The 23,366-nt window shown below is 42.7% G+C and overlaps 1 protein-coding gene across 2 annotated transcripts in view; it reads right to left on the reverse strand.

Annotated features, from left to right (window-relative positions):
* Positions 1-23,329, reverse strand: part of b3glcta (beta 3-glucosyltransferase a) — a 62,551-nt gene extending 39,222 nt beyond the window's left edge. For both annotated transcript variants that reach the window (XM_072701646.1, XM_023826055.2), the window contains exons 1-3: positions 23,108-23,329; positions 9,385-9,431; positions 3,851-3,890 (exon numbers count right to left, since the gene is read on the reverse strand). In XM_072701646.1, coding sequence (XP_072557747.1) covers positions 3,851-3,890; positions 9,385-9,431; positions 23,108-23,171 — 151 coding nt within the window. In that variant the 5' untranslated portion in view covers positions 23,172-23,329. The remainder of the gene's footprint in view (positions 1-3,850; positions 3,891-9,384; positions 9,432-23,107) is intronic.
* Positions 23,330-23,366: the final 37 nt, after the last annotated feature.

Consider the following 23,366-nt stretch of genomic DNA (forward strand, 5'->3'; position numbering starts at 1 on the left):
ACAAAATAAACATTTTTAAAGATTTATAAAATAGAATTACTGTTGAGTGTATAAGCCACCATGCTGAAATTACGTCACAGGGGAAACTCGGACAACAAAATTGTTCGTGACGTTTTCATCCGAGTTCCGACTCGGAGAGAAATAATCGAACGCAGGATTCATACCAGAAGAGAGGTGACCCCTCCCCCAACCCCATCAATAATTCAAGACCTGGAGCCAATTAAGCTTTAAAAACAGACTCAAATGCTCAATCCAGTCAATACACTTTAAACGTTACACTGCCCTTTAGAGAGACTCAGGTAAAAATCGCTCGCAGAAATCAGACGGGTCTAAGCTCTGGGAGACGCGTGTGAAGGACTTAGGGGTTGAGAAAGCAGGATGGCCTGGATTCAAGAAGCATGGCGTTCCTGGGCTGAAAGGGTGAACGAAAGGTCAGCCGAGTCACTGGACGTGAAGCAAGGAAGCAGGGGCGGGGGCAGGGGCGGGGCCGACACATGGCAGTCCGCTGAAGGGAGCCTGCGCAGAGCCTCAATGAAGATGCACAGTACATCGCGATACACCTCCCCCCTCCCAACCCCAACGGAGCGAGCAGCCGCCGTCTGTTGGCCTTCAGTACGGCTTCTGTCAGCACGTTCCCGGAGGTTCCTTTGTGGCCTTTCTAATAGGTTGGCCCACAGCCAGATCACGAATCTAGGACAGCAGTGCACCTTTGTTCTCCATCGTACTCCAAATCAGAAAGAGCTTCTAAGGACCTCACGCTCTCGGCCCATAAATTGGTCTCTTCGTTCATGCACTAGACTTTTTTTCTGTGACAGAGGACAGTCACAAGGGCAGGAAAGATGTGCAAAATTGTAAGGTTACCCAAAAATAAAGGACTTCACTCTATTCAACATCAAAAACTAAAATGGGCTCAAGGCTCAAAGACATAGATAAAATAGATACCTTTCTGGGAGGGATGGATGGATGAATGGATGGATGGATGGATGGATGGAGATGCTCTAACAGCAAACACCTGGGAAACCCTGCCTACAAGCTTTCTACCAAGTCCTGAATCCTCCCAGTGAAGCCTTTCCCCTAATAAAGAATTCAGTCCAATCACCGCCATCTGGGTTTCATTTAATTGGACTATCTGTAGCCATTGGAGGCGGGTGGGGTGGCTGCTGATTATAAGTTGCCGTGGCAACACAAAACACCATCATAACTTCTTGTTGTTGCTGTGCCTGTTCCTGGCACTAGCAGCACATTCCACGTCACAGTGTGTGTCTCTTACAACTGACGTCTTTAGTGCTCCACCCTCTACCTTTCATAAGAGGCGCGCATCAGTCAGGCAGCATCATTCTGCTGCAAAACTGTTTCACGCTATTGCAAAGCCGAAAGAGAACATTGTTGCCAGTTGTTCAAGAATGCATCATTAAGGTAATGGGACACATCACTGTCAATACAGATCTATATTCACTCAGAATACCTCCCTAATGGGGAGGCTTTCTGCCACAGTGAGAGACTGACCACAAAGACCAGCATTTCATGCCTTTTATAAAACACTTACATTACAAATAAAGAAGCTTTGAAAATTATCAGCCTTGTTTTGTCGAGCCACCACTGGCCACTGGAAACTGACACCGCAGTGGCATAATGTTGATGTGTAATTAAAAATGATTTTAAAAAACCGGACCACCAGCATTAAAATGAAATTCTACTTCACAAAGATGCAAAAAAATACTGAAGTAGGGACTCCTCACAATTACACGTCTTTCCCCCGCAGGTAATGGGGAGATAAAAATAAGAAGTGCCTTGGTTGTAGGCAGTTTGTTTGCCTATACATTAATTTCCTAATAGCACCCCCTCCGGTGTTTTACAAACAGATGCTCCGCATACATTAGCTTGACGAGGCTGGAAGGCAGTCTGACAGATAGTATCTCCTCCACACGACCCCAGAGCGCGTCCTTGCCTTTGCTTTTGCCTTTTCTGAGTTGAACTATTGGTATCTCGCCTTACACACCCAGGGCTTCACGGGATTTGCTCCAGACCACCAGAATGCCCCTTCAAGGCATTATACCCATAATACAACAGCTCTGAATTGGTTTAGAAAATAGGAAACGTATGTTTCATAAAATATTTAAAATCTCTGTGCCCCACAGGAGTATGGGGGCACATACTTCTGTGAGTTTTGCCTTAACGTACTCATCATACAACAGATAAGAAAAATACTGTATACTGTTAAATTTTTTCAAAATATTATAACACCTGCTCGCTTTTTTACTCACCTGACAATTTTATTTACACTTCAAAACAACTGCCAAGCCTTACCTTTCACTAAAGCCCTCCCCCGCCCCCACCACCCATAGAAATCTTCAAGCTTTGTTGGAATCTGAGCTAAATTTCCAACAGGTTTTGCCTGGGAGAAAAGCAGAACTCCGGCTACTTGCTCCCACAATGTATACAGGCTCACTGTGGCCCGGTTAGGATTTTTCAATAGACCAAACATCTGAGAGTCTCTGGGCTTCTCTGCAGGGACAGTCGCAGGCAGGACAAGCGTGCACTGAAGCACGATGCTCCTTCAGCTTTTGTTTCTGTGGCAACCCAGCTGAGAGGATAACGAAGAAGCTTACAAGCTTAGGCGACATCTCTGCCGTGGTTTGCGGCCCACGCCCAGGCGTGAGGTGGCATCAGCCCACACTTCCTCCCTCCCTCCCTCTCTGGCTGGCTGCAACTGTGAATGGTTGTTTCGTTGGCAGGGAACCATAGCGATGAAATCTACTCTTGAGCAGAGGGGCCGAAACCAGATCCAGATAACCCAGAGTAAATTGATTTTGTCGTATGCTGATGAACAGAAAATAGATTTCATCCTTATCCTTCTTGGAACATTTTGCTCTGAAGAGGTACAGCCACAGTGGGGCTCAGGTTCACCAGGTCGTTGTCAAACTAATATTTTCTCCCATATTTTCTATGGGGTTTTAGGTCTCCAATGGTGTTTGACATGAAGGCATTTCGGTTACAATACAAAAGGACAATTTCCCATCCAGAAAGAACATTTCAAAAGAACTTGAGTCGGTGTACAAGATGACTTATTCAAAGCATTTTTAAGCTGGCTGTTCTTCTCTCGCCGACCGAGGTCACAGCCCCATTGATGGAGCCAGTGGAGCATGGCAGGGCGAGCGGCAAAGCGGCGTCATCCTCGTGCGAACAGGCGTCATGCTGGATCACACTCGTTTGGAAATGCAGCACCAAAGGCATCCGTGTCTACAGAGGTGACAAGACTGCAGCGAACGACGGGACTGCGTGTGCGACAGGAGAGTGCCTGGGGAATAAACCAGGGAGACAGAAGCGGGGCCACGTGCACCAATGCACACAGATGGCTGGATGCCCCTGCTGGAAGGCGTGTGCCAATGCAAGCGCATGGCCGAGGGCCACATCACAACAAACACACGCCTCACAGATTCACTCACGAGCCTAAACACACAAAGCCTGAACATTTAAGCAACATAAAACAGCACATGCAACTTCATGAAACACTTCTCTCAAGGTAATAAAATGACAGAGCTCCCATGATGGACCGTTATGTTTGCGGTATGTTTCTTCGTACAACAAACAACTAAAGCTATAAGAATGCAAACTCATAGCTATGCCAGCAAAATCACCATGGGGGGGGGAAAATAACTCATTACAACCCTGCAAAATTTCTTCAAAACTCAATTAGTTTTAATAAAGATAACGGCAGCTCATTAAATTTATGCACTTGATCACCAGTTAAATTATACTATTAGCTATGGAGAATGCTTGGAGAATATGTGGCGGGATGAATAAACAGAAGACAAGCAGAGCGATGAATGATGTATGTACACAGACTCACGGATTCGCCTCTCCTGGGAGCCCCGATCTGCGGCCTGGATCTGAAAAAGGAAGGAGATCTTACAAGTCTAAAACTGTACTCTACACAGATTCCCCAGATTTTCTGTACGTCAAACTGACGTACACAGCCATCCAGGGGCTGCAGGAGGGGAAATAAATATCTTAAGGAAATAAAAGACAATATCTTTTAAGACTGCATCAGCACCCATTCATTTAATGAGCAGGTGATGTATAACAGACCAAAGGTTTGAGAAAATGCACGTCAAATCACTCAGAGCTACAAAAACATCCCAAGTCACAAGACCCCCCCTCCTCACTTACTGCTAACTCTACTGCCCAATTCAGTATGAGATTGACAAAGACAGCAATAGTTTTAACAGAGAAGCCATCAACTGTTGCTAGACAGTGATTAAAGCAAATTATTTTTTTAGAACAGTCATCCTGAAGCTTAGATGAGGCAAATAGCTTAAAAGGTGCCCCTCAGTAAAGCACTTGTCAGTCTGTAAGATTTCAACCGAGCAGTTTGACACTCCATTAATTCATAATTCATTAAAAATCGCACATCATCATAAAATGACAATCGTTGTGGGCACAGGCAGTTTGAGGAGCCAAGTCATACCAGCATACTTTGGGCAAGAGGAAAAAAAATACTGGTGGCCAAATAATGTAATTCAACAAGAAAAAGGACAATTAGATGCAAGATCTGGAGAGCAGACACTTCCATTGGACAACATGCACGAATAACGACCCATGTAGTCAGACAGCCTTCCTCCGGTTTGCCGGTTTCTGTGCCTGTCATTGTTCATCTGAGTTCTGAGTGGGACGGCTTCCTCAGGTTGGTATAAGGCTGACAAGACCTCAGGGAGGTGGGAAGCACAGGCAGTCAGTTTAAGCTCCACAGAAATGCCGCAATAACAAACCATGCTGCATGTTGCGATTACAAACCCGGCTTCGGTTGTAAACACCTGACCCCTAGAGTAAAGTCAGAAGCACAGAGGCGGCGTAGGCTGGAAGTGCACAAACTGCGTCACGCTTTTCCACCAAGGTGACAAGCTGCCTCTGGGGCCCAGTGGCACAGCGGGACCCTTTAATCCCCCCAATTTCCACACACTTAAAATTCATAAAATTGCTTCTCTCAGCCATACATTTGACTACACCGGCACGTTTACTGGGTCATGGTGACAGCAACAGTTCACTCAGACTTAAATGCCAAATAAAAGGGATATTGACACACACACACTTAATCTGCACCAGTCAAACAATTGTATGTATCAGCTGCATTGTATGTCACCACTGTGTATGAATCTATTGTATGACAGGCATTGACACCCAGACATAAAATTCTCTGTGTGTGAACATGTGTATGTATGAACATACATAATAAGTCTTACTGCGACCAGAGTGAGATTTAAATCAATGTTGGGGTAACCCATCAATGTTGGGGTAACCCAAAACGAGGATTTTTCCAGTCAATGAACACAACCACTGATTACATTGCTTTGGCACTCTAAGTGCTGCTTAAATTACCACGAGTGTGTATGGATTATATGCAAATGAGCAAATGGCTGATTTTGTCACCTGCAGTTGACACCACAGACAATAGATGAGAATGGGGACCCATTAAGACACAGGATAAGGTGCAGTGTCAGCATGCATGTTTCCTACTAAGGCCATCGATTGTGTCCCCAGTGAGACATTGTGTGCTGCTACATGCTTGGAATGGATGCATCTCTCTACGACCACATTGAGGTGATGTGGAGTGGCCCATCTCTCACTGCGAACCACAAAGAACCTAAATACGACCTGCAGAGAATGCATCCACATAGACTGATCTGCAAGAATGGCACGTAGTGGCCAAAAAAGAAATACTTACAGGGAAATTTGCTAAAATTTTATGCTTAAATGCAGGTCAAAAACAAGACATTACCCCAATTAACTGGATAATAATTACCTGCTTCTCCAGTCACTAAATAAGCATCCAGCTAAAAATAAAGATAAATAAATAAAAAATCCATCCATCCAACTTTGCAAGAGCAGTGATGGTGACAAGTTGAATGGGCCTGTCCAGACTGTCCATCTTCCCCAGCTATGAACTTGTGGTCCTCCCAGGGGATTCCAGGGAATTCACAAGCCAAGTGCGAGACAAATCCCTCCAGAGTGTCCTGGATCTGCCAAAAAACACCAGGCTGTTCCACCAGCTAATAAGAATGGTGTTAATATTGAACAGCTGCTGGGCAGTGAGGTGACTTCACACCTCTTGGGATGTGGATGGGCTATGAAAGTTCTACTCCTGTTGGGTCTGTGGGGTCCTCTGGATTCCTCGAATGGTCCAAACACATACAACTGAGGTGAACTGGTATCTCAGCTCTGAGAGCAGAAACTGTAGGGTCCCTTACATAATACATCAGACACTCAGAAAGTTTAATTCATTATAGAACAAACTCAAGTGAATTAAGAACAGTTGTGAGAACCAGACTGAGAAAGAAGCACTTTTCAAAAATAAATAAATAAATAAATAATAAGAGTGGTTCATTTCATGAGTGTGGGGAGGGGGGGCAGTGGCAGGGGGAGGGGGGGGCAGTGGCAGGGGGAGTGGGCACCTAAGCATCCACTGGGAGTGGTGACGGGACGTGGAATAAAAGGCAGCACAGCAGATGATTTCTCTGAACAAACCTCAGCAGCTCATGTCTTTGTAGCCTGAGCGAACACGCAACACCAGGCATGAATGCAGATCCGGTGCCTTTTGAAGGTGCCGCCGGACAGATGAGAGACGGCCAGAACCCGAATTCATAAACATATGATGCGTCGTTCTCTATAATACAACATTCTTCACATCCTCCCATCAAACCCATCTTGGAACAAGTTGTGTAGTTATGCAGAACCTCACTGGGCAAAACCAAAGCCCATACAGTCTGTCTATTTATAATTTAAGAGCCAGAGGAGTGTGAGGGACAGCTGCGAGACATCCAGAAAAGCCATACCCACTGAAAGCAGCACATCCATACACATCTGCCAAAGCAAGGCCCTTCCATCCATTCCCAGCAGTCTCTGTAATTAATGAGCGCATTTGGGGAAATGATGGGACACCAACCTATCATAGATATACATTCACACAATAAGGACAAATGACCAAATCAGACTGACGGCACATCTATCGATGAGGGAGGACTCCTACGGTAGCGGGCAATAGACCCTACCCACACAGCAGTGGGCCACAGCAGAAATCGAGGGCAGCGATGGTAAGCCACCACACTGTCCTCCAACAATTTGGCCTTTGAAAGAAAAATTAATTAATAAATAAAAACCTAGCTGGAGGCTAATGTGGCTATTTTGGAAGGTACTACACAAACGAGCATCTGGTGATTTTGGAACTTGCTACTCTGCTTTTGTCGCAAAGCTCAAGGATCTTACGGAGTTTGCAAATATCCTCAATCTGACTGTCAACTGCACAGACAAAGCCCAGACCGAGCAGGATGCCAACAGACAGGTGGCTTTAGCAAGCGGCCCATCGTACCTGACAAAAAATAGATCACCAGCTCCAAAGAGCTCCAGCTTTCCCGGAAGGCTGAAACAAATGTGGCAGCGAATAAAACATGACCGGTCTGCTCTTGCAAGTTTAAAGGATGCCGCAAAGAATGTAGTTACAGACAGGAAAGATCGCCTAGCGTTTCTTTCTCTGACAAAGGCAGCAAAGCGGCCTTGTCTGCTCCCTATTCGCTGCCGTTTCAGGCAGGATGGCTGCAGTTTAGGTGAGAGCCAGTGTGTGTGTCCTCACACCGCCTCAGCTCCCAAACCCAGTTTCCATTGCCCCCTACTGGGCAGCCTGCTGACAGCACTCACTTAGCTGCTCTGGGCCTTCAGGGTCTTGTCATGTGAAGCACGGCTAATATCCCGATCTCCAAATTTACTCTGCTGCCACAGAGCCCATGTCTCGCATGCCTGGATGGTGAAATTACAATCTTATCCCAAAAAAAACTTTGGGGGGGGGGGGTAACAGGGGGTCATAGGTATTTCCCATATACTTCAATTTGGTTTTATGAAATATACACAACTGTGCCACATTATTTGATATGTCTGGAATTTCCACTGAGAACTGACCACTCTGCAGGCTGATTTTTATTGAAAATATTCCTAATCTTCATAAGATGGAAATTTCCTAAAACTCCTATTATCTTAGCTGGTTGGTAATAGCGGGCGGGTGACCTGCCGCAGAAGTGCGCCTCTCACATCGCTCAACACAGGGCAGGGGAGGTGGAGGAAGGCAGCTCGAAACAAGAAAAAGAACCGTGAAGAAAAGGTTTTCTGAAAAGCCCGGCTACAGATACAGATGTCCCAATTTCTCTTCTAATGACATTTCGGTTCCTGGCCTCCCTGGAGCTATGAGAAAAGCATTTTAATGCTGATATCATTACCAGGTAGATCTTAGAGAAAATGGTCAGTTGTGCAAGAACCGCCGCATAGCTGAGCACAGCCTCTACTACCTACAGCACCAACATACAGCAGCCACCCGGGACCTCTGTGTTTCACCATCTTTGCCCTGCGTTACTGTGGGCTCTCAGTTTTGCAGCCATGCCAAGCACAAGACACAGCAGCACGTTAGAGGTAATTAACCTCAGAGCAGAAAAAAAGGCATTTCGGCATTAAAAGTGGCTTCCCATTGGCAGAAGCAGTGCCCAGTTCCCCTGTGGTCGCATTCTCTCTCTGCCAGTGGGACAAGCAGCATTTTCTCACTACATTCCGGCCAAATACGTCATGCAGCCTTTTCTCCGTCTCCTGCCAATTGATTTGAAAAGCACCAGGCCTGACTAGAGCGCCTATGAAGGTTTCCTCATTTTCGAAGGCCTGTTTGCGGTCAGCAGCTGAACGTGAATCACGGCGTACAGATTTACTAACGGGAAGGAGAGCTTCCCCGAAGGACACCGGCTAAGCTGCTGCTTTTAGAAAACCATTAATGTCGCAGAACAACTGCAGAAGCGCTCTTCACACGTCTGAGTTGCCAGAGGGCTCGCCTTGCAAAGGTTGGGAAGGTCGAGCATTAATCTCATCCCGCGGAGGCTGATGAAAACGCTTCTCGGGCCTGGAACACGAGGGGGGGAAGGGAAGAAGAGGATCTGTCGAGGCCGAGCACTTTGAAGTGAAAACATTATGCTTGAGTGAATTAGACGTGACTAAGATGTGTTTTTTTCCCCTGTATCACCTGAAAATAATAAAGCATATAACTGCGAAAATCCCTGACACTTCTCTACCAGTTTGCTAATAGCTAATGAGAAAAATACATTGTAAGTTAACAGTGACAGTATTTACAGAAGATCTCTGATTATATTTTAATAACAGGCAGAGACAAAAACAAAACCACAAACAACGACAACCACGTTCAAGGCAGTGAGCTAAAGAATCCCTCTAATCTGCACACTGCACACAAACTGTAATTCACATTGCTGTGGAGATTAATCTCAAATCATGGGAGCAAGCAAATACCAACTTTCTGTCCCTCTGGTAACAAGCTTACAGATAAGCAGTGATGGAGTTTCTCACCTGTGAGCTGCCTTCCTGCAGGGCTCCGGTGCTGAAGCTGAGAGGCACTGCAAGAGAATCACACACAGCAAGTGAGTGGAATCAGTGCCGGGCTCAATCATGGGACCTGAAAATTTATTAATTACAATAAAAGGAACTGATAGTTAACCTCTAAATAAGCGAACCCGGGGGAATTGAGCATTTCCATAATGTCTCTACATCAGCTGCAGAAAGTGCCCCGCAGTATGTGCTTGTATATTTATTGTATAAATGTATATTTATGCTCATTAAGCAGATGCTTTTATCCAATGCGGGGTCAGCCAGGCCCTGGAGCAATTGGGGCTCTTGCTCAAGGGCCCAATGGAGAAATCCCACTATCAAGCACAGGATCTGAACCAGCAACCTTCAGTTTACTAGCCCACTACCCTACTGAGCCACACGCCGTATGTAACTTGTCATGGACATATATTAAAATACAATCAGGATTTAATGAAGAACTACAGTTTCTATCTCCAACTCAGCACCTGACTGTCAACAGCCACACAGCAGTCCGAAAGCAGAGAAAGCGCCCTTGATGCGGATTAATGACAGAGCAGCTGTAATAAAACACCAGGGGTGAGGAGCTGTCTCAGATCTCCATGGGGCAGCTCCTGGACTATTCCGAGCTAAATGAAATGTCACTGGCTGCCGTCGATGTTAAACTGCAAGCGACGGAGATCTGAAATCCCGACCTGCTCCTCTTTTCAATCAGAGGGCTGAGACTGAATCTGGAGGACTGCCACAACCACCCACCCACCCCCCAAACCCAAAACAGTTTGCAATTACGGCATGGTGAGACCCAGTCTGATTCAGCTGGCATTGATTTCCAGGGACATGGGAGGGGGTGGTGGGGCCCCCTTGGGGAAATTCGGAGTCGATAAGCTGCAACCCAGCGGTGACTTCACTCAAATCGGGGGCTGCAGATTGTTTTCTTATTGACACTCACTCCACAACTGCAAAGCAACAAGGCCAAACAAAGGGGCTGACAAGATTCCACATTTTCTTTTCACCAAACGGCCACCCACCGCTATTGAACTGTATATTTACTATTTACATATTTTTAAATTCCTGTAAACTCCATTACAAGCTTAAGTTGATATGCAGGAGTCCCCGGATCAAGACGTCAGATTTACAGACAACTCATACTTTAGAACAGACTGCCATAAAGCCCAGAGTATTAAAAATTTGAGTTCAATACAGTGGTTTATAATAACGAACATACACACATCACTTTGTGATGCTCATTAAAACATTGCACAGCTCAGCAGTTCGTCGGCTTTAGGTACAGTATAGCAGAGGGTAGTTACTTTTATTATTATTGTATTATGAGGTTTTAATACATTTCAAAGTATTTAAGTTTTTATGCAAGGAAAAGTAAAATATATACTGTATGCCACAACAAACATCTGACTAACCGATGTTAAATAAGAACCACGCGTACCTGTTCCAACTTGTACCTAAAGACAGACTTAGGAAACGGATATCATCCATAGCCGGGGGACTGCCTGTACGATACAGTACAGTGTATGTGAGCACTTTGCACAGTTGTCCCATGTAGTGCAGACTTCCTCCCACAGCCCAAAGATCCATTCATCTATAAATTGCCCATAGTGTGCAGGTATGTTTTCTGGCATCCTATCTATTGGCCGCTCTGCGAATCTGAGCAGCATAAGACATAATTATATAGATGGCAGCACTTCAGTGTCAAAAAGTGACAAAAGAATTTGGACTGATGTAGACACAAAAACAAACTCTTTCCACCCATTAAAATGAATTTAAAAGTACAGCCTTATATAGATCAGAGTTGTACTTCTTGAGATCCAGTCTTGGTCTCGTGACCGCTTGACCTGATCTCGGCCTCGTCTTGAGCGCATTTTGTCTTGATCTTGGCCATAACTCTCGAAACATTACAAAACATATCTGAATCGATATGCAAATATACCTATTTCTCCTCACAAAGCAAAAATTAATTTTCCTGGGCTGCCCTCTTGAAGTGACATTACTTTAAAAAATCTCCCAGCTGCCCTGGTGGTATAATGCTATTGGACAGCTTCGGCGGGCGCAGACGCTGCTGGAAAGAGATACTGAGCAAGCAGGCCCTTTAAAAATGAACATGAAAGACACCGGGAAGATCGTGATCGTCCATCTGTTTGTTCGTAGGCCTCTCACACTCAGTTGGATCACAACTCAATCACCTTGAGCTACAGTTCCCATCTGGATGTATGTGTTGTCCTGTGCCGGCTTGTATGAGAGTTTGTCTTGAGTGGGTAGGTCTTCATCTGGGAGCACTCCCAATCAGGGCCATAGCCAGATATGAGGTCATCAAGGTCCAAACCTTGGTAGTATTGTTTAAGAACTAAAAATAAAATTTGAAGCTAAATATTCATCTGAATAAAAAAAATTTATCAACAGTTGAGAATGTCAAGTTGAGAATGCCAAGTGCATTCTTAATTCAGTCTGAATGTGTTATTAATAGTGTCTGCTCTCTCTGTCTGTGTGTGTGTGTGTGAGAGTGTGAGTGAGAGAGAGAGAGAGCACTCAGAATCAGCATGATAGAGGATACGTGACTCAGGAACCACATGATCACACTTCACTGAAAGCAGTGCAAATACACAGTCGAGTGATCACGCAGCTTTGTAAGGGAGGGTACGCAGGCAGCTTATCATTCAGTAAGATAAAGCAATGATCCCCTGTTAAAAACATTACAAAACTGAGACCTGCTACAGCATCTACAGTAAAGATAATTGTACGAAACGTTAAATATAAGCCTAGGCTCGACTACTCTGGCCTTGTTAAAGGTTGGGTTCCTTTCATGTTATGCTTAATGGGCTAGATTATGCTAACCAACGTTTCACATAACGCCATTAATAAAAAATAAACAGCTTATGAAGGGGACGATATCAGTGCAGTGGTACCTCGGTTCTCGAACTCACTAGAACTCGAATTTCTTGAAAGTCGAACAAACCAGTTTGACCTAGAACTCGATCTGAATATCAGAAGTCGAACCGTGAATGCTAACCTAATATAAATTGTACGCGCAAGGAAATGAGTCATACTACAATGCAATTCTTACTTGAATGCCTTCTTCACAGACTGGACGATTAACCAAATAAAGCAGCGCAACATTACAGTAACTAACAATAAATAAACCACTAACTTACATGTACTATTAGAGCATTTATGTCATTTATTTAAACTTTATTTTACCAGGTAAATTAACTGAAAACCAGTTCTCACTGCTTTACGTGATATTCGGGAGAAATAGCAGATTACGCATCGGAACTGCCTGGGATACAAACGTCATGCGTGTAACTAAACTCTTCAGCTAATAAGGGCAAAGGTGTGTCGTCACGGAGGCGGTTCCAGTTTGTGCAGCCGGGTGAGAGATCACAATGCATCTAACCGTAATGCACTGCATCAGGATCAGAATGCGTTGCTTTAAGCCAGTGCTGTAAGCAAGTCGAACGCACCCAATGACCGGACTGGGGAAACAAACTGAAACGCGGACTTAATAGAGGACTAATGACAACAACCAGAAACAGCTGATCACATGGGGATCCCGCACGAGGTTAAAGAGGGGGCGTGGCACACTGAAAGAGCGGACGGTCGGGGCAGGACAGGGGTAATGTTCGGATAAGATCTTTATCCTTTTGGAAGCCATTAAGAAAAAAATGCTCTTCTTGTTTTATCCTGTTCATTTTGTGTTTAAATGCTTAAAAAAACAACACATATTTAGGTGTAATTTTGGGGGGCCAGGAACCAATTAATTGGTTTTCCATTATTTCTTATGAGAAAAATTAGATCAGAACTCGAACTTTTTAGGATTCGATCCGGAGTCTGGAACGGATTAAGTTCGAGAACCGAGGTACCACTGCATTAGTGTCCACAGAAACATTTCAGAGCCAAATTTGGATATCAAAACAAGCGGATTTGATGTTAGCTTGTACTGGTGTGTTAAAAATGAAAGAAATCCTTAACATTATCTTTATATATGGTTACAAATAACCTTAAAATGACATGATTCATACCCTTAGTATTACTGCTTTGCAATGTTCTTATGATACAAACCTAAATAAATTCAGTAAGGTACATTCATATAATAGCTCCACATAACTTGCTGTAACCTAAACTATGAACTTTTATTTAACACTGCCTGTTCCCCAGAAAACAAGCCTCCTGTATGCAATGCATGATTGACAAGACACACCCCCCAACCCCCTCACTCTCAGGTCCCGGACCCCACTTTCTCAAACCTTGGCTACGGCCCTGTTCCCAATCACCTCACACACTTCAGGAACTGGTACATTCCTTTCGAAGGGTAGTTTACAAGGCATTTCTCTCACTCACCCATCATCAACTGCCCCTGTTGTACTGGACTGTTTTGAACATTGTTGGTAGTGTTTTAGTGTTTATTGTTAGAGTTCTAATTTACTATTACTGTCAGGAGCTGGGGGAGGGCTTTGCGCACATGATTTCATTATTTGCGTGTGATTTTTCATACATCTCAGCGTTTCCCCTAGGTGGGGGGGGGGGGGAGCAGACGGACACCGACAGGATTCATGGTGTTCATGTGTTTCTTTTAATGACAGCAGTCAATATAACAACTGAACTACATATCAGAACATTTCTTTTTATGACAATTATCCACAAAGTGTGCAGCTTTTGTCACTGCAGGAGAGCGAGTGTTGCCATCACCACTATCCTGGGAGCATTTAAAAAATGCAGATATTTTTTCTGCTTTTCAGGTGGTTGACGCGATATATTTCCCGACGTGCACTCTCTGTCCGCTGGTGGGAGTGTGCTCACCAGTGTGTGCACGCGCATCGGGGCGGAACTCCACCATGCGCGATACAGAGAGCAGAGGAGAATTGTAAATGCAGAGACAAAAATGACAAGCTGTTGTGTAAATAAGATAAATAACATAAGGCTATTTAGTTTATTTAGTAAAAGGACAATGTATAGACCTGTTCTATAGGAAAGGTAACCTTAAATGACTTCTGTTGTGATCTGGCGCTATATAGAAAATAAAATTAAATAAAATTAACTTGATCTTCAAGGGGGGGCGGGAGGTGCCGTTGGGGGGGCATGGCACCCCCCTAATATAATGGTAGGGGAAACACTGCATCTGTATTGCTGTTTAACATATGTGAAACATATGTGTCCATTAAAGTTTTTCAGTAACTGGAATTACATAAATGAAAATAGAGCCCCAAACTGGGTGAACTGTAACAAAAAAAAATCTAAATTCTAAATCTAAATTCTGATTGTGAATGTTCAAGTCTTGGTCTTATTTTGGTCTTTAACTTGTCTTGGTCTTGGGTTGGATGAGTCTTGATTTCGAAAAAGACAGTTTTGAACACATCACTGACAAAGATGTTTTTAAAAAAATCATTTTCAGAATATTCAGAACATAAGTTCACACCCTTTTAAGACTGATGTAGTATTCAGAACAACAAAGAACATGCAACTGGGAAAGCAAACAACCCAGAAGATTAAATAGTCTGGAGGAATATCCTTCGGTATGTCACCAGAAGTGGTCACTGACTGGGCAGCACCTAAAAGCAATAACAGCATCTTGAAAAAACTTCAGTAAAAACACAGATCAGAACAAACACAGAAATCTACAATCCTCCCTGGGGGCTGGGAGAATGGGCAGATTTAAACCTGGAAGTTGAGAAGTATCTATGTCTATCTATTGAGCAGCCATACGAACCGGTACATTGATGAAACTCAAAACTTTATACATTGTAAGGGCAGTTTATTTGGAAGCACAGTCAGGGACTGATTTGCTAACTCATATGGATCTGTTTCCACCTGGGTTGATATTTGTACCCTTTTAAGTACAGATGCCACAAAGTTTAACAAAGGAAAACCATAATAAACTACTAAATAAGTCAAATTAAATGTTAATGGCAGTAAGTGCTATGGTAGTTAAGATGTGAGCTGGAGCTTAGAAGTTTACACCCCAGAAATGGATCTTCTGTGGATTAAACCTAAAAGTCCAACTGGCCAAACTGGCAAAAGATGAAGCTTCAGAGCAGCTATGGAACAAAAACAACTGGTATAGGCACATAGAGCTTGGTAGGGCCCAAAAACTAATGTCTAAAACCTAAGAACTACATAACCTCAACAGAAAAGCAGCGATGATGTTCCTCTACTTGACAGCTATAAATTCTTCGACCTTTAGGGGGAGTACTGACAACAATGTCTTCGGTCTTCCAAATTTACATGCCATTATTGGAGAGTAGCAACAAAGACAGACATGATAAATTGCTTCCCAATTAACCAACTGCTAATTACGGAAAGAGAATAGGTCTAGCCCATCAATTTAAGGTTCATGGATTCTAAATTAGTCAAAACATGTTGTGCGGTTGGATATTAATATTGTTAGATTTCATCAAGTTCATACTGACTCAAGGAGAGCATACAAAAGAGGACATTCAGGAGGAATGCCATGTTCTGCCTCAATCTTCAGGCATCCCAGTAATATGGTTATGATGACTGAATCAATTCATCACTTTTCTGGAAGGGATGGGCCAATCCATATTTTCTCAGTTCCGATCCATTCCAATACAAGTGCCGATACCGATACAGATTCCGATACAACAGCTTTTTACTTTAATTTTACACACACACACACACACACACACACACACACACACACACACACACACACACACACACTGTATATTACCAATATCTTTAAACTAGTAAATACAAATAAAAAATGTATGCTAAAAATCTTTAACATAACATGTTAAACATAACGTACTGTTCCACCTCATCTGTACATCTTGTTTTAAGCATTTTTGAGGCATTTGGCATTCAATTTGAATATTTTTCAAGTGAGTATACTGTGCTAGCAGCCCCTTGTCTACCACAAGCTGTACTGAGCACGCCAAACAGCGCAAGTTAGCGACTCCCAAATCATCCATTACTTTTTCATATTACTCGCATTCTTGCACACGTGTGCTTTGTTTAGTGGGATTTTCCACATTACAACACTTTGTTTTTACAAAGATTGCAAATCATTGTGCTACTTCTGGATCGTCACCCTCTGATGTTCTTGAGCTCATCCTGCAAATGGTAGGCACATGATGTCACAGCAAGCGGAAGTCATTGCACTCACACCCATTGAGTGGCAAATAGAGTGGCAGCAGCTTGAATGCTACTAAACACGCATTTAAAATTGGAAAGAGCTGTCATGCGATTAATTGTAGAAATTGATTTAACAAGAAATAGGAGCTATCTTTTTACAGAGTGCCGAAAACAAAGCAAGTATAAGACACGGTTCGGTCACATATGGCAAGTATTATGGTCTTTTCCAAAGCTTCTGCTCATTTAAAAAGAAAGAAAAAAAAGAAAGATGTTAGCCATTATGCTTCAAGTTCAAGCATGGTTCAGTCAAAAACCCAGTTCATTGAAGTCCATTTTTAAAATCTTAAATTACAACTGAAGTTCATCAAAACTCTAAATGTCCTGCTTTTTTAATGTACAACTTTTACATCACTTTTACATCCTTGTCTTGATACCTCAGCACTTTTACAAAAGAAAAGCAAACATCATAAGCGTTTAATCATTGCACTTTGAAATGGTGTCTTCACCAGTGTTACCACTGTCACCACAGCTTCCACCAACATAATCCAACACCACTGTTCCCCAATAAGGTGAAAGCTTTCATCTGGAACCCCTTCTAAGTCCAGCCAACATAGATCTCAGCTTCCTTGAAGCACACAAGCATCCTTGTTCTGAAAAAGGACCATTAAGAGGCCCACATTGGTATTTATCCTAACTTTGTCTTTTGGAATATGAATAATATAAGAAATGTGGCTATAAAATATAATAAAAAGCCAGGTGACATCTTTAAAGATGTACTCTACATAACTGGGAGTGAGGAGCAGACACACACACTCTGGCAAAACTTAATGAATAGTCTGAAGATACATGAAGTCTGCATAACGGAGGAAATACAGTCCAATCCCAGAAAGGAACCCAGGACATGTATCCCAGCTTTTTTTTTTTTGGGGGGGTGGGGACACAAATTAGGGAGAAAGGCAGTGTGGAGGCCATAAAGTCAGGATGGAATAAAAATGCAACACAAGGTTCAGGAACTGGCTGTCAAATAAAAAATATCCAAGTTCATTCTGTATTGTCATCTGTTACAACATTTGCCATTACTTCAATGCTAAGAATCCATTCAGCAAAATCTGCTACTTAATCCCTCATGACAAAGCAAGCAGGGATGACGGCACATAATCGGGTACTAAAGATCTGTTTAAATATTAACACTAATATTCTTTTGTCTACATCAAATTCAGGTAGATGGGAAGATCCTTCCTTTACACATTTTGCTGATGGAAATCATTCTGAACATTTGAGATTTGAGAATAACATTGACAGTGTTAGCAATTAATACAGACATCATTAAATCCCATTCATTATGAAAAAACTGGAAATTACCTGCTTTCTGTTCATAAAATGTAGAATTCTTTTAAGAATGGGGACCCTCTATTGCAAGGTCATGATGATAATGAGAAAAATTGTACAAATAAGGTAAAGGCAAATGTATTGCTCACAAATACAATCCTATAATACACCCTTGTTCAGGTAGTGCCAGAGACAGAACAAAAGCTGGTAGGGTGGAGGGCGGGGCACTCGGGAGTCTGTAGCAATGGTAAAAGTTATTGATTTGGAGGGGGGCAGCGTTGGGTAGGTCGATCTGTAGCCATGCCTCTGAGAAAGGCCAGATTTATTTGTTTTAAGATGAATGCCGTTAAAAAAATTGAATAAAAATTAAATAGATGATGTCCTGGGGGGGGGTCTTTCCTTAGGGGGTGGCCTTGGGCCCTCAAATGCCCCCCCCCAATGACAGAGCCTTGTGTCTAAGGCTTTTGTAGTACTTATTCCTATATGTAAAAAATATGCTCATACTGTACTATAAGGAAAAAAAAACTCAATGCTCTACCCCCAGACAAAATAAAGGCATAGCGTTTCTTAAGTTACCCATAAGATGTGTTATGAAACACTGTAACACAGTTTGACCAGCAAGAATATTTCCAACGGAAATACATTTAAAACCAGAAATTACAGCACAATTCCAGAAACAAGATTACAGCATGCAGTACCTAGTAACTCTAAAGCACACCACTAAATTAAGCTGACATTTTCAGTTCAGGAAGCACTTTCGGTAGTAAATGCCACGTTATAAACTCCGGATGAGGCCGACAGCCATCAGCTGAAGACAGGAAAGCTGCTGTTCCTGGGCTATGGAGGCAGAGCTGCAGAGCACTGTGGGTGGACCTGGATTATCATGGTCTATATGTGGAGCTTCTTTGAAAGCACAGCGCAATACCTGTATAGCCAGGCTCCAGCCTCAGAGCCCCAGTACTGACACAGTGCTAAGAACTTATCTGACACATACTGCCTGTTGTGCCTCTCACACATTATTCCACACACTCTAAATACACTTGAATCCACTGCAGATCCCAGTGCAGTTTAAATAACTGAGGTTCACTTAAATTAATTATAAATAAAACAAATCATCTGACAGGCAACTTTAAGCATGCACATAAAGACTACTACTATGTCTTTTTACAAAAGTGTCTTAAATAAATGAATGTCAACGCAGACACAGTGTTCATTTTGGACCCCACTTGGTGAAAAATGCAAACAAGGATATTATTAAACATGACTATGCTATGAATTTTTTTTTATTATACAGATATTCTTAAGGAAGTGCACCTTCAGGCATTACATACTTGGAAAAATAGTGAGCACAGTGTACAGCTTCTGATATGGATAGTGGAGATGTTTAGACCTCTCAGGGCCTGGACTGCATTCAGATTCCCATCTTGAGAGCATCAGACTTTTATTTATTCACTGTCACACACACACTACAGCTGAGACTTACATGTGGGCAATCACAGACTCACTTTCCCCAGCTTTTTCTTTAAGCCAAGTGCACAAATGACAGACAACAATGCACAGCATAATACAATAATGGAGACATCTGAAGAGCAAACAACCTCTGCACTCTAGCTGCCACCAAGCTGCTTATCCATCCAGCAGGAGGAAATCCATGTAAACAAATTTAATGAAAGTGAATGCAGTCACATGAATAATAAATTATAGACTTAAGTATGCATACAGAAAAAGCATTGATGCACAATTATTAAAAAATAGATACAAAACACCCACAGGTTAAGAACAATTCTTTGAAATTCTTTGAGTCGGCTTTCACAGACCACAAGTAAGTGGATATAGTCAAGGTTGTACAGGCCTCTGTGCTGTATAATTTGTAACTTCAGCAAGACAATGCACACGAATTAGGGTGCAGTGTCCCCCCACCACCTATATTAAATGTCTTCTCTTAACTTTCAATAAACTTTCACTTAAACCTTCCAGTGAAACTCAAGTGATGCAGGAGTTCAGTGCTAGGATGGAATGCTGCCTTTAGCTTTCTGGGCAGAGGCTGCATTTGACCTGCCACCAGCGGTTGGTAGGACCACAGAAAGCCATTATGCAGGAGCATCATAGAAACACATTTCTGGCGACTCCATAAGGGAGTAGACATTCACCAATCATCATAGCAAACAGCAAATTAATTTAACCACAAAAATAATCCTAAGAATTTCATTCCTACCTCCTTGACAGGGCTGGGATTAGTAGATCCTTCTCATATCAGAATAGCACCCGCAAAAAAAAAACTATTGAACAAACTAACATTCAGTTCAAGGCACATAAAGGACACCATGTGAAATATGGAAAACGTCTTGACACTGCAGCACTACAGTCTGATCTAAATTCATCCTCTTTACAAAATGTGAACACTAAAGATTCCAATAAACAGACTTGCATGACCCTGTACGAGTGCTCATTGTAATACTCTGACCAGTGCCAAGAGAATCACTAAAGCGGTGGACATTACTGCTCTGCTGTTTCATGTGCCAGATAAGATGAGCCGACTTCCCCAGAGAATGGCAGGGTAGTCATTTTAGAACATCTGCAGGCAGACCTTGCAAACAGGCATCCTACAGATTCCATATTTCATGGGCTGTCAATGTCTTAATGGCTCAAAAACACCTTGCCAAAGATTTTTTTCACTGCAGTAAAACTGCTAGTTAATCATGAAAACTCAAACCCCTGTTCATTCTTATTTTCACAGGAACAATTTTTTCCAATTAAAAAAAAAAAACCAGCAACATCTTTTGAGGTTATATGCAGGGGAAGTAACAGGAGCAGAACGGGAGAAAAAAAAAATCATTTTCAGTACAAATCCCAGTTCAATGCACAGTTAACAGGTCTCACAGATGCATCAGTGGACGACAATGGAACCTGTTACATTGAGATATGCCCTTTGGGGAGAATATCTTTATTTTGTTAACACATGCCCATTAAATAATATTTTCATAATTTGTATCACAAGCACTTCTGTCTCAATGAGCAGACGTCCTCGAAAGAAATGTTCAGATGAAGGGCGGAGGGGTTGTAATTTTTGAGTAACCCTCCCCAAGACATTTGTGCCAGCAGCCTTATTTTACACATCACTCTCTTTTCTGGAGTGCCCCCCCCAATTGCAGTTTAAGCCCTACATTTAACTCCAGCTCCTGGCAGAGAACATGCAGCACTCATCCCTGGTATTTATCAATAACAGGGGAGGGAGGACAGACCACTGCAGAGGACACATCCTACCTTTTCATTGAATGTAAAGTAGATGAGATGTGCCCTATTCTTCCGGTTACAAATGAGGCATTGAGAGGGCCCTGACAGGTTCAAATATACAAAATGCAGAGCAAAAAGGGAGGGGGGTGCCTTTAGACACCACATTCAGGTATTCAGGTAGTGTGAAAAAGGTCAGTGCCACAAGTAATTAAATACAAAACCCTGCATGGAGACAGCCACAATAATTTTAATTCTCTCTGCATTAAAAAGCATTGGATCTTGTGTTAGGTTACAAGCGAGATCTAGTCTGTGATAAGGATTTCTAAACATACTCTGCAGGAAGAGCATTCAGTCCTCCAAGGTCTCATTAAGGATCACCAAATTAATGCTTCATGTCTTATCTCCAAACTCACGTCTCCATCTACTCTTGCGTTTTGGGTTGTTTGGTTAAATATCTAGGCCTGGCATTGCAAACGTTTGAGCAAAAACATCAATTAGGCCTAATGAAGAATAAACTGGTCTTGAAACAAATGGGCTGCAAAAAACTGTATAATAGTGGTTGTGGGTGAATTTATTCCTTTTTAAAATAGCACCAGGGACAGAATTAGCTACCTTTTAAATTTCAACACCATTACACCAATGTGCCTTTAAATACAACTCCTGTAATTAAAAATTGGTAACACCGGATATAGAGAACCTGATCTGCTTTCCTTTCCATCGAAAATTAAGTTTAATATTTCATGACAGTGTAATTGAATATCAAAAATCGTTACGTCCGTTCAAATTAACGTTAAGATCTAAGAGGAAAATAGCAAAGACGGCTCGGTTTAATTTTCGCTCTATCTTGTACAAAAAAACAAGAGAGATTAAGATACTGTCATAATCCGAAAGGTGGATTAAGGTCAGATTTGTTAAGTGTTTTCGTATCGCAGACAGACGGATCATAATTAAGTGAAAAATAACCAGACCACTGATCTGGCTCACATACGCAACCCCAACTGCACTGGAACAATCGATGAAGCTGAGGAGTGAGAAAAATAATGCTCTTCCTAAAATGACTGTTTAACGGAGATGACAGGTTGCAATGTGATTTATACTGACCGTCGGTCAGCCAATTAAAAACGGCGAATAAAACGACACTATTTCAATACGTAATTGAGGCCCCGCGAAAAATTTCCAAAAAATTTAATACGTTTTTCCCACCAACTTTCTCAGCGCCGGTACATGAATCGTTAGGCAAGTGCATGTATTATGAAACGCTGTAAATTTAAAGTTAGCGATATTGAATCTGCCTTACATATTTCAAACTCCCGTTATTGTGCCTCTTGGTGAAAATGTCAATACAAATAAAACATCCCATACAAACACCTTAATATTAAGTTGCAACTTCTTTCTAAAAGATTATAATCCATAAAAACAAAACGGATCTAACACTTTACATCGATTACATTTCAATTTAACCGACAATTTCGCCCAAGGAAATCGCAAACCCGCAACCGAACACATTTTACGTGATAATTACAAATTTAATTCGCTTAATTCTCAGCGGCATAACATCCGATAATAGTAGACAACTGATTTACACTAGCAACACTACTCGACATTTTCTCTACATTTTGATATTTTTCATCGTTTCCTTCGCAGCAAGTTAAGTAGAAGTGGCAAAACTACGTCAAATGTCTCAACATAAAGCCGAAACGGAAACTTCTGTGCAAGCGCTCACTGACGAAGAGAGTATGCAAAGATAAGAGGGGCATTAAAAAGCCGCAAAGACCGGCCTGTTGTGAACTGAGAGCGCACAGCCTTTCATCCTCCCGAGGTTTCTGTGACCGAAGTCCTGCTTCCACGCTCTGCTAAGTCAGCCCGCCACCTCCTCAGACTTCCCCGAAATTCCCAGGCTCTTACAGCCATAAAACCGGCAGCTACAGCCATACACTTTCAAGCACGTCTACTTTTCCCGATTTTTGGCAGCTCTGCGATTTAATAAAAATAATGATAAATGACCAAAACTACCGATGAGAACAGGAACTGGAGCAGTACTTACAGGAAAAGAGGAAAACCAAAGCAAAAGCCACTTTGCTCCCGACGGGGTAGTTACGGGGGATCATGGTGTGAGCCGGCGACGTGTCAGTCCCCGATTAGGAAAAAGACACGTTCCGTGCGGAGCGTTCCCGCGGAACCACACTCTGACCGCGCGCTGGCGCCACCCGCCGCCGCGCCGACACGGCACGGGCACGCCCTCTACCGGCCCAACTGTGCGACGGCCGTCCAACTTATGACGGCGACGCGTGTTGCGTCTAGTT

The sequence above is a fragment of the Paramormyrops kingsleyae genome, chromosome 17, assembly GCF_048594095.1.
Source record: "Paramormyrops kingsleyae isolate MSU_618 chromosome 17, PKINGS_0.4, whole genome shotgun sequence".
In the NCBI taxonomy this organism is placed as follows: Eukaryota; Metazoa; Chordata; class Actinopteri; order Osteoglossiformes; family Mormyridae; genus Paramormyrops; species Paramormyrops kingsleyae.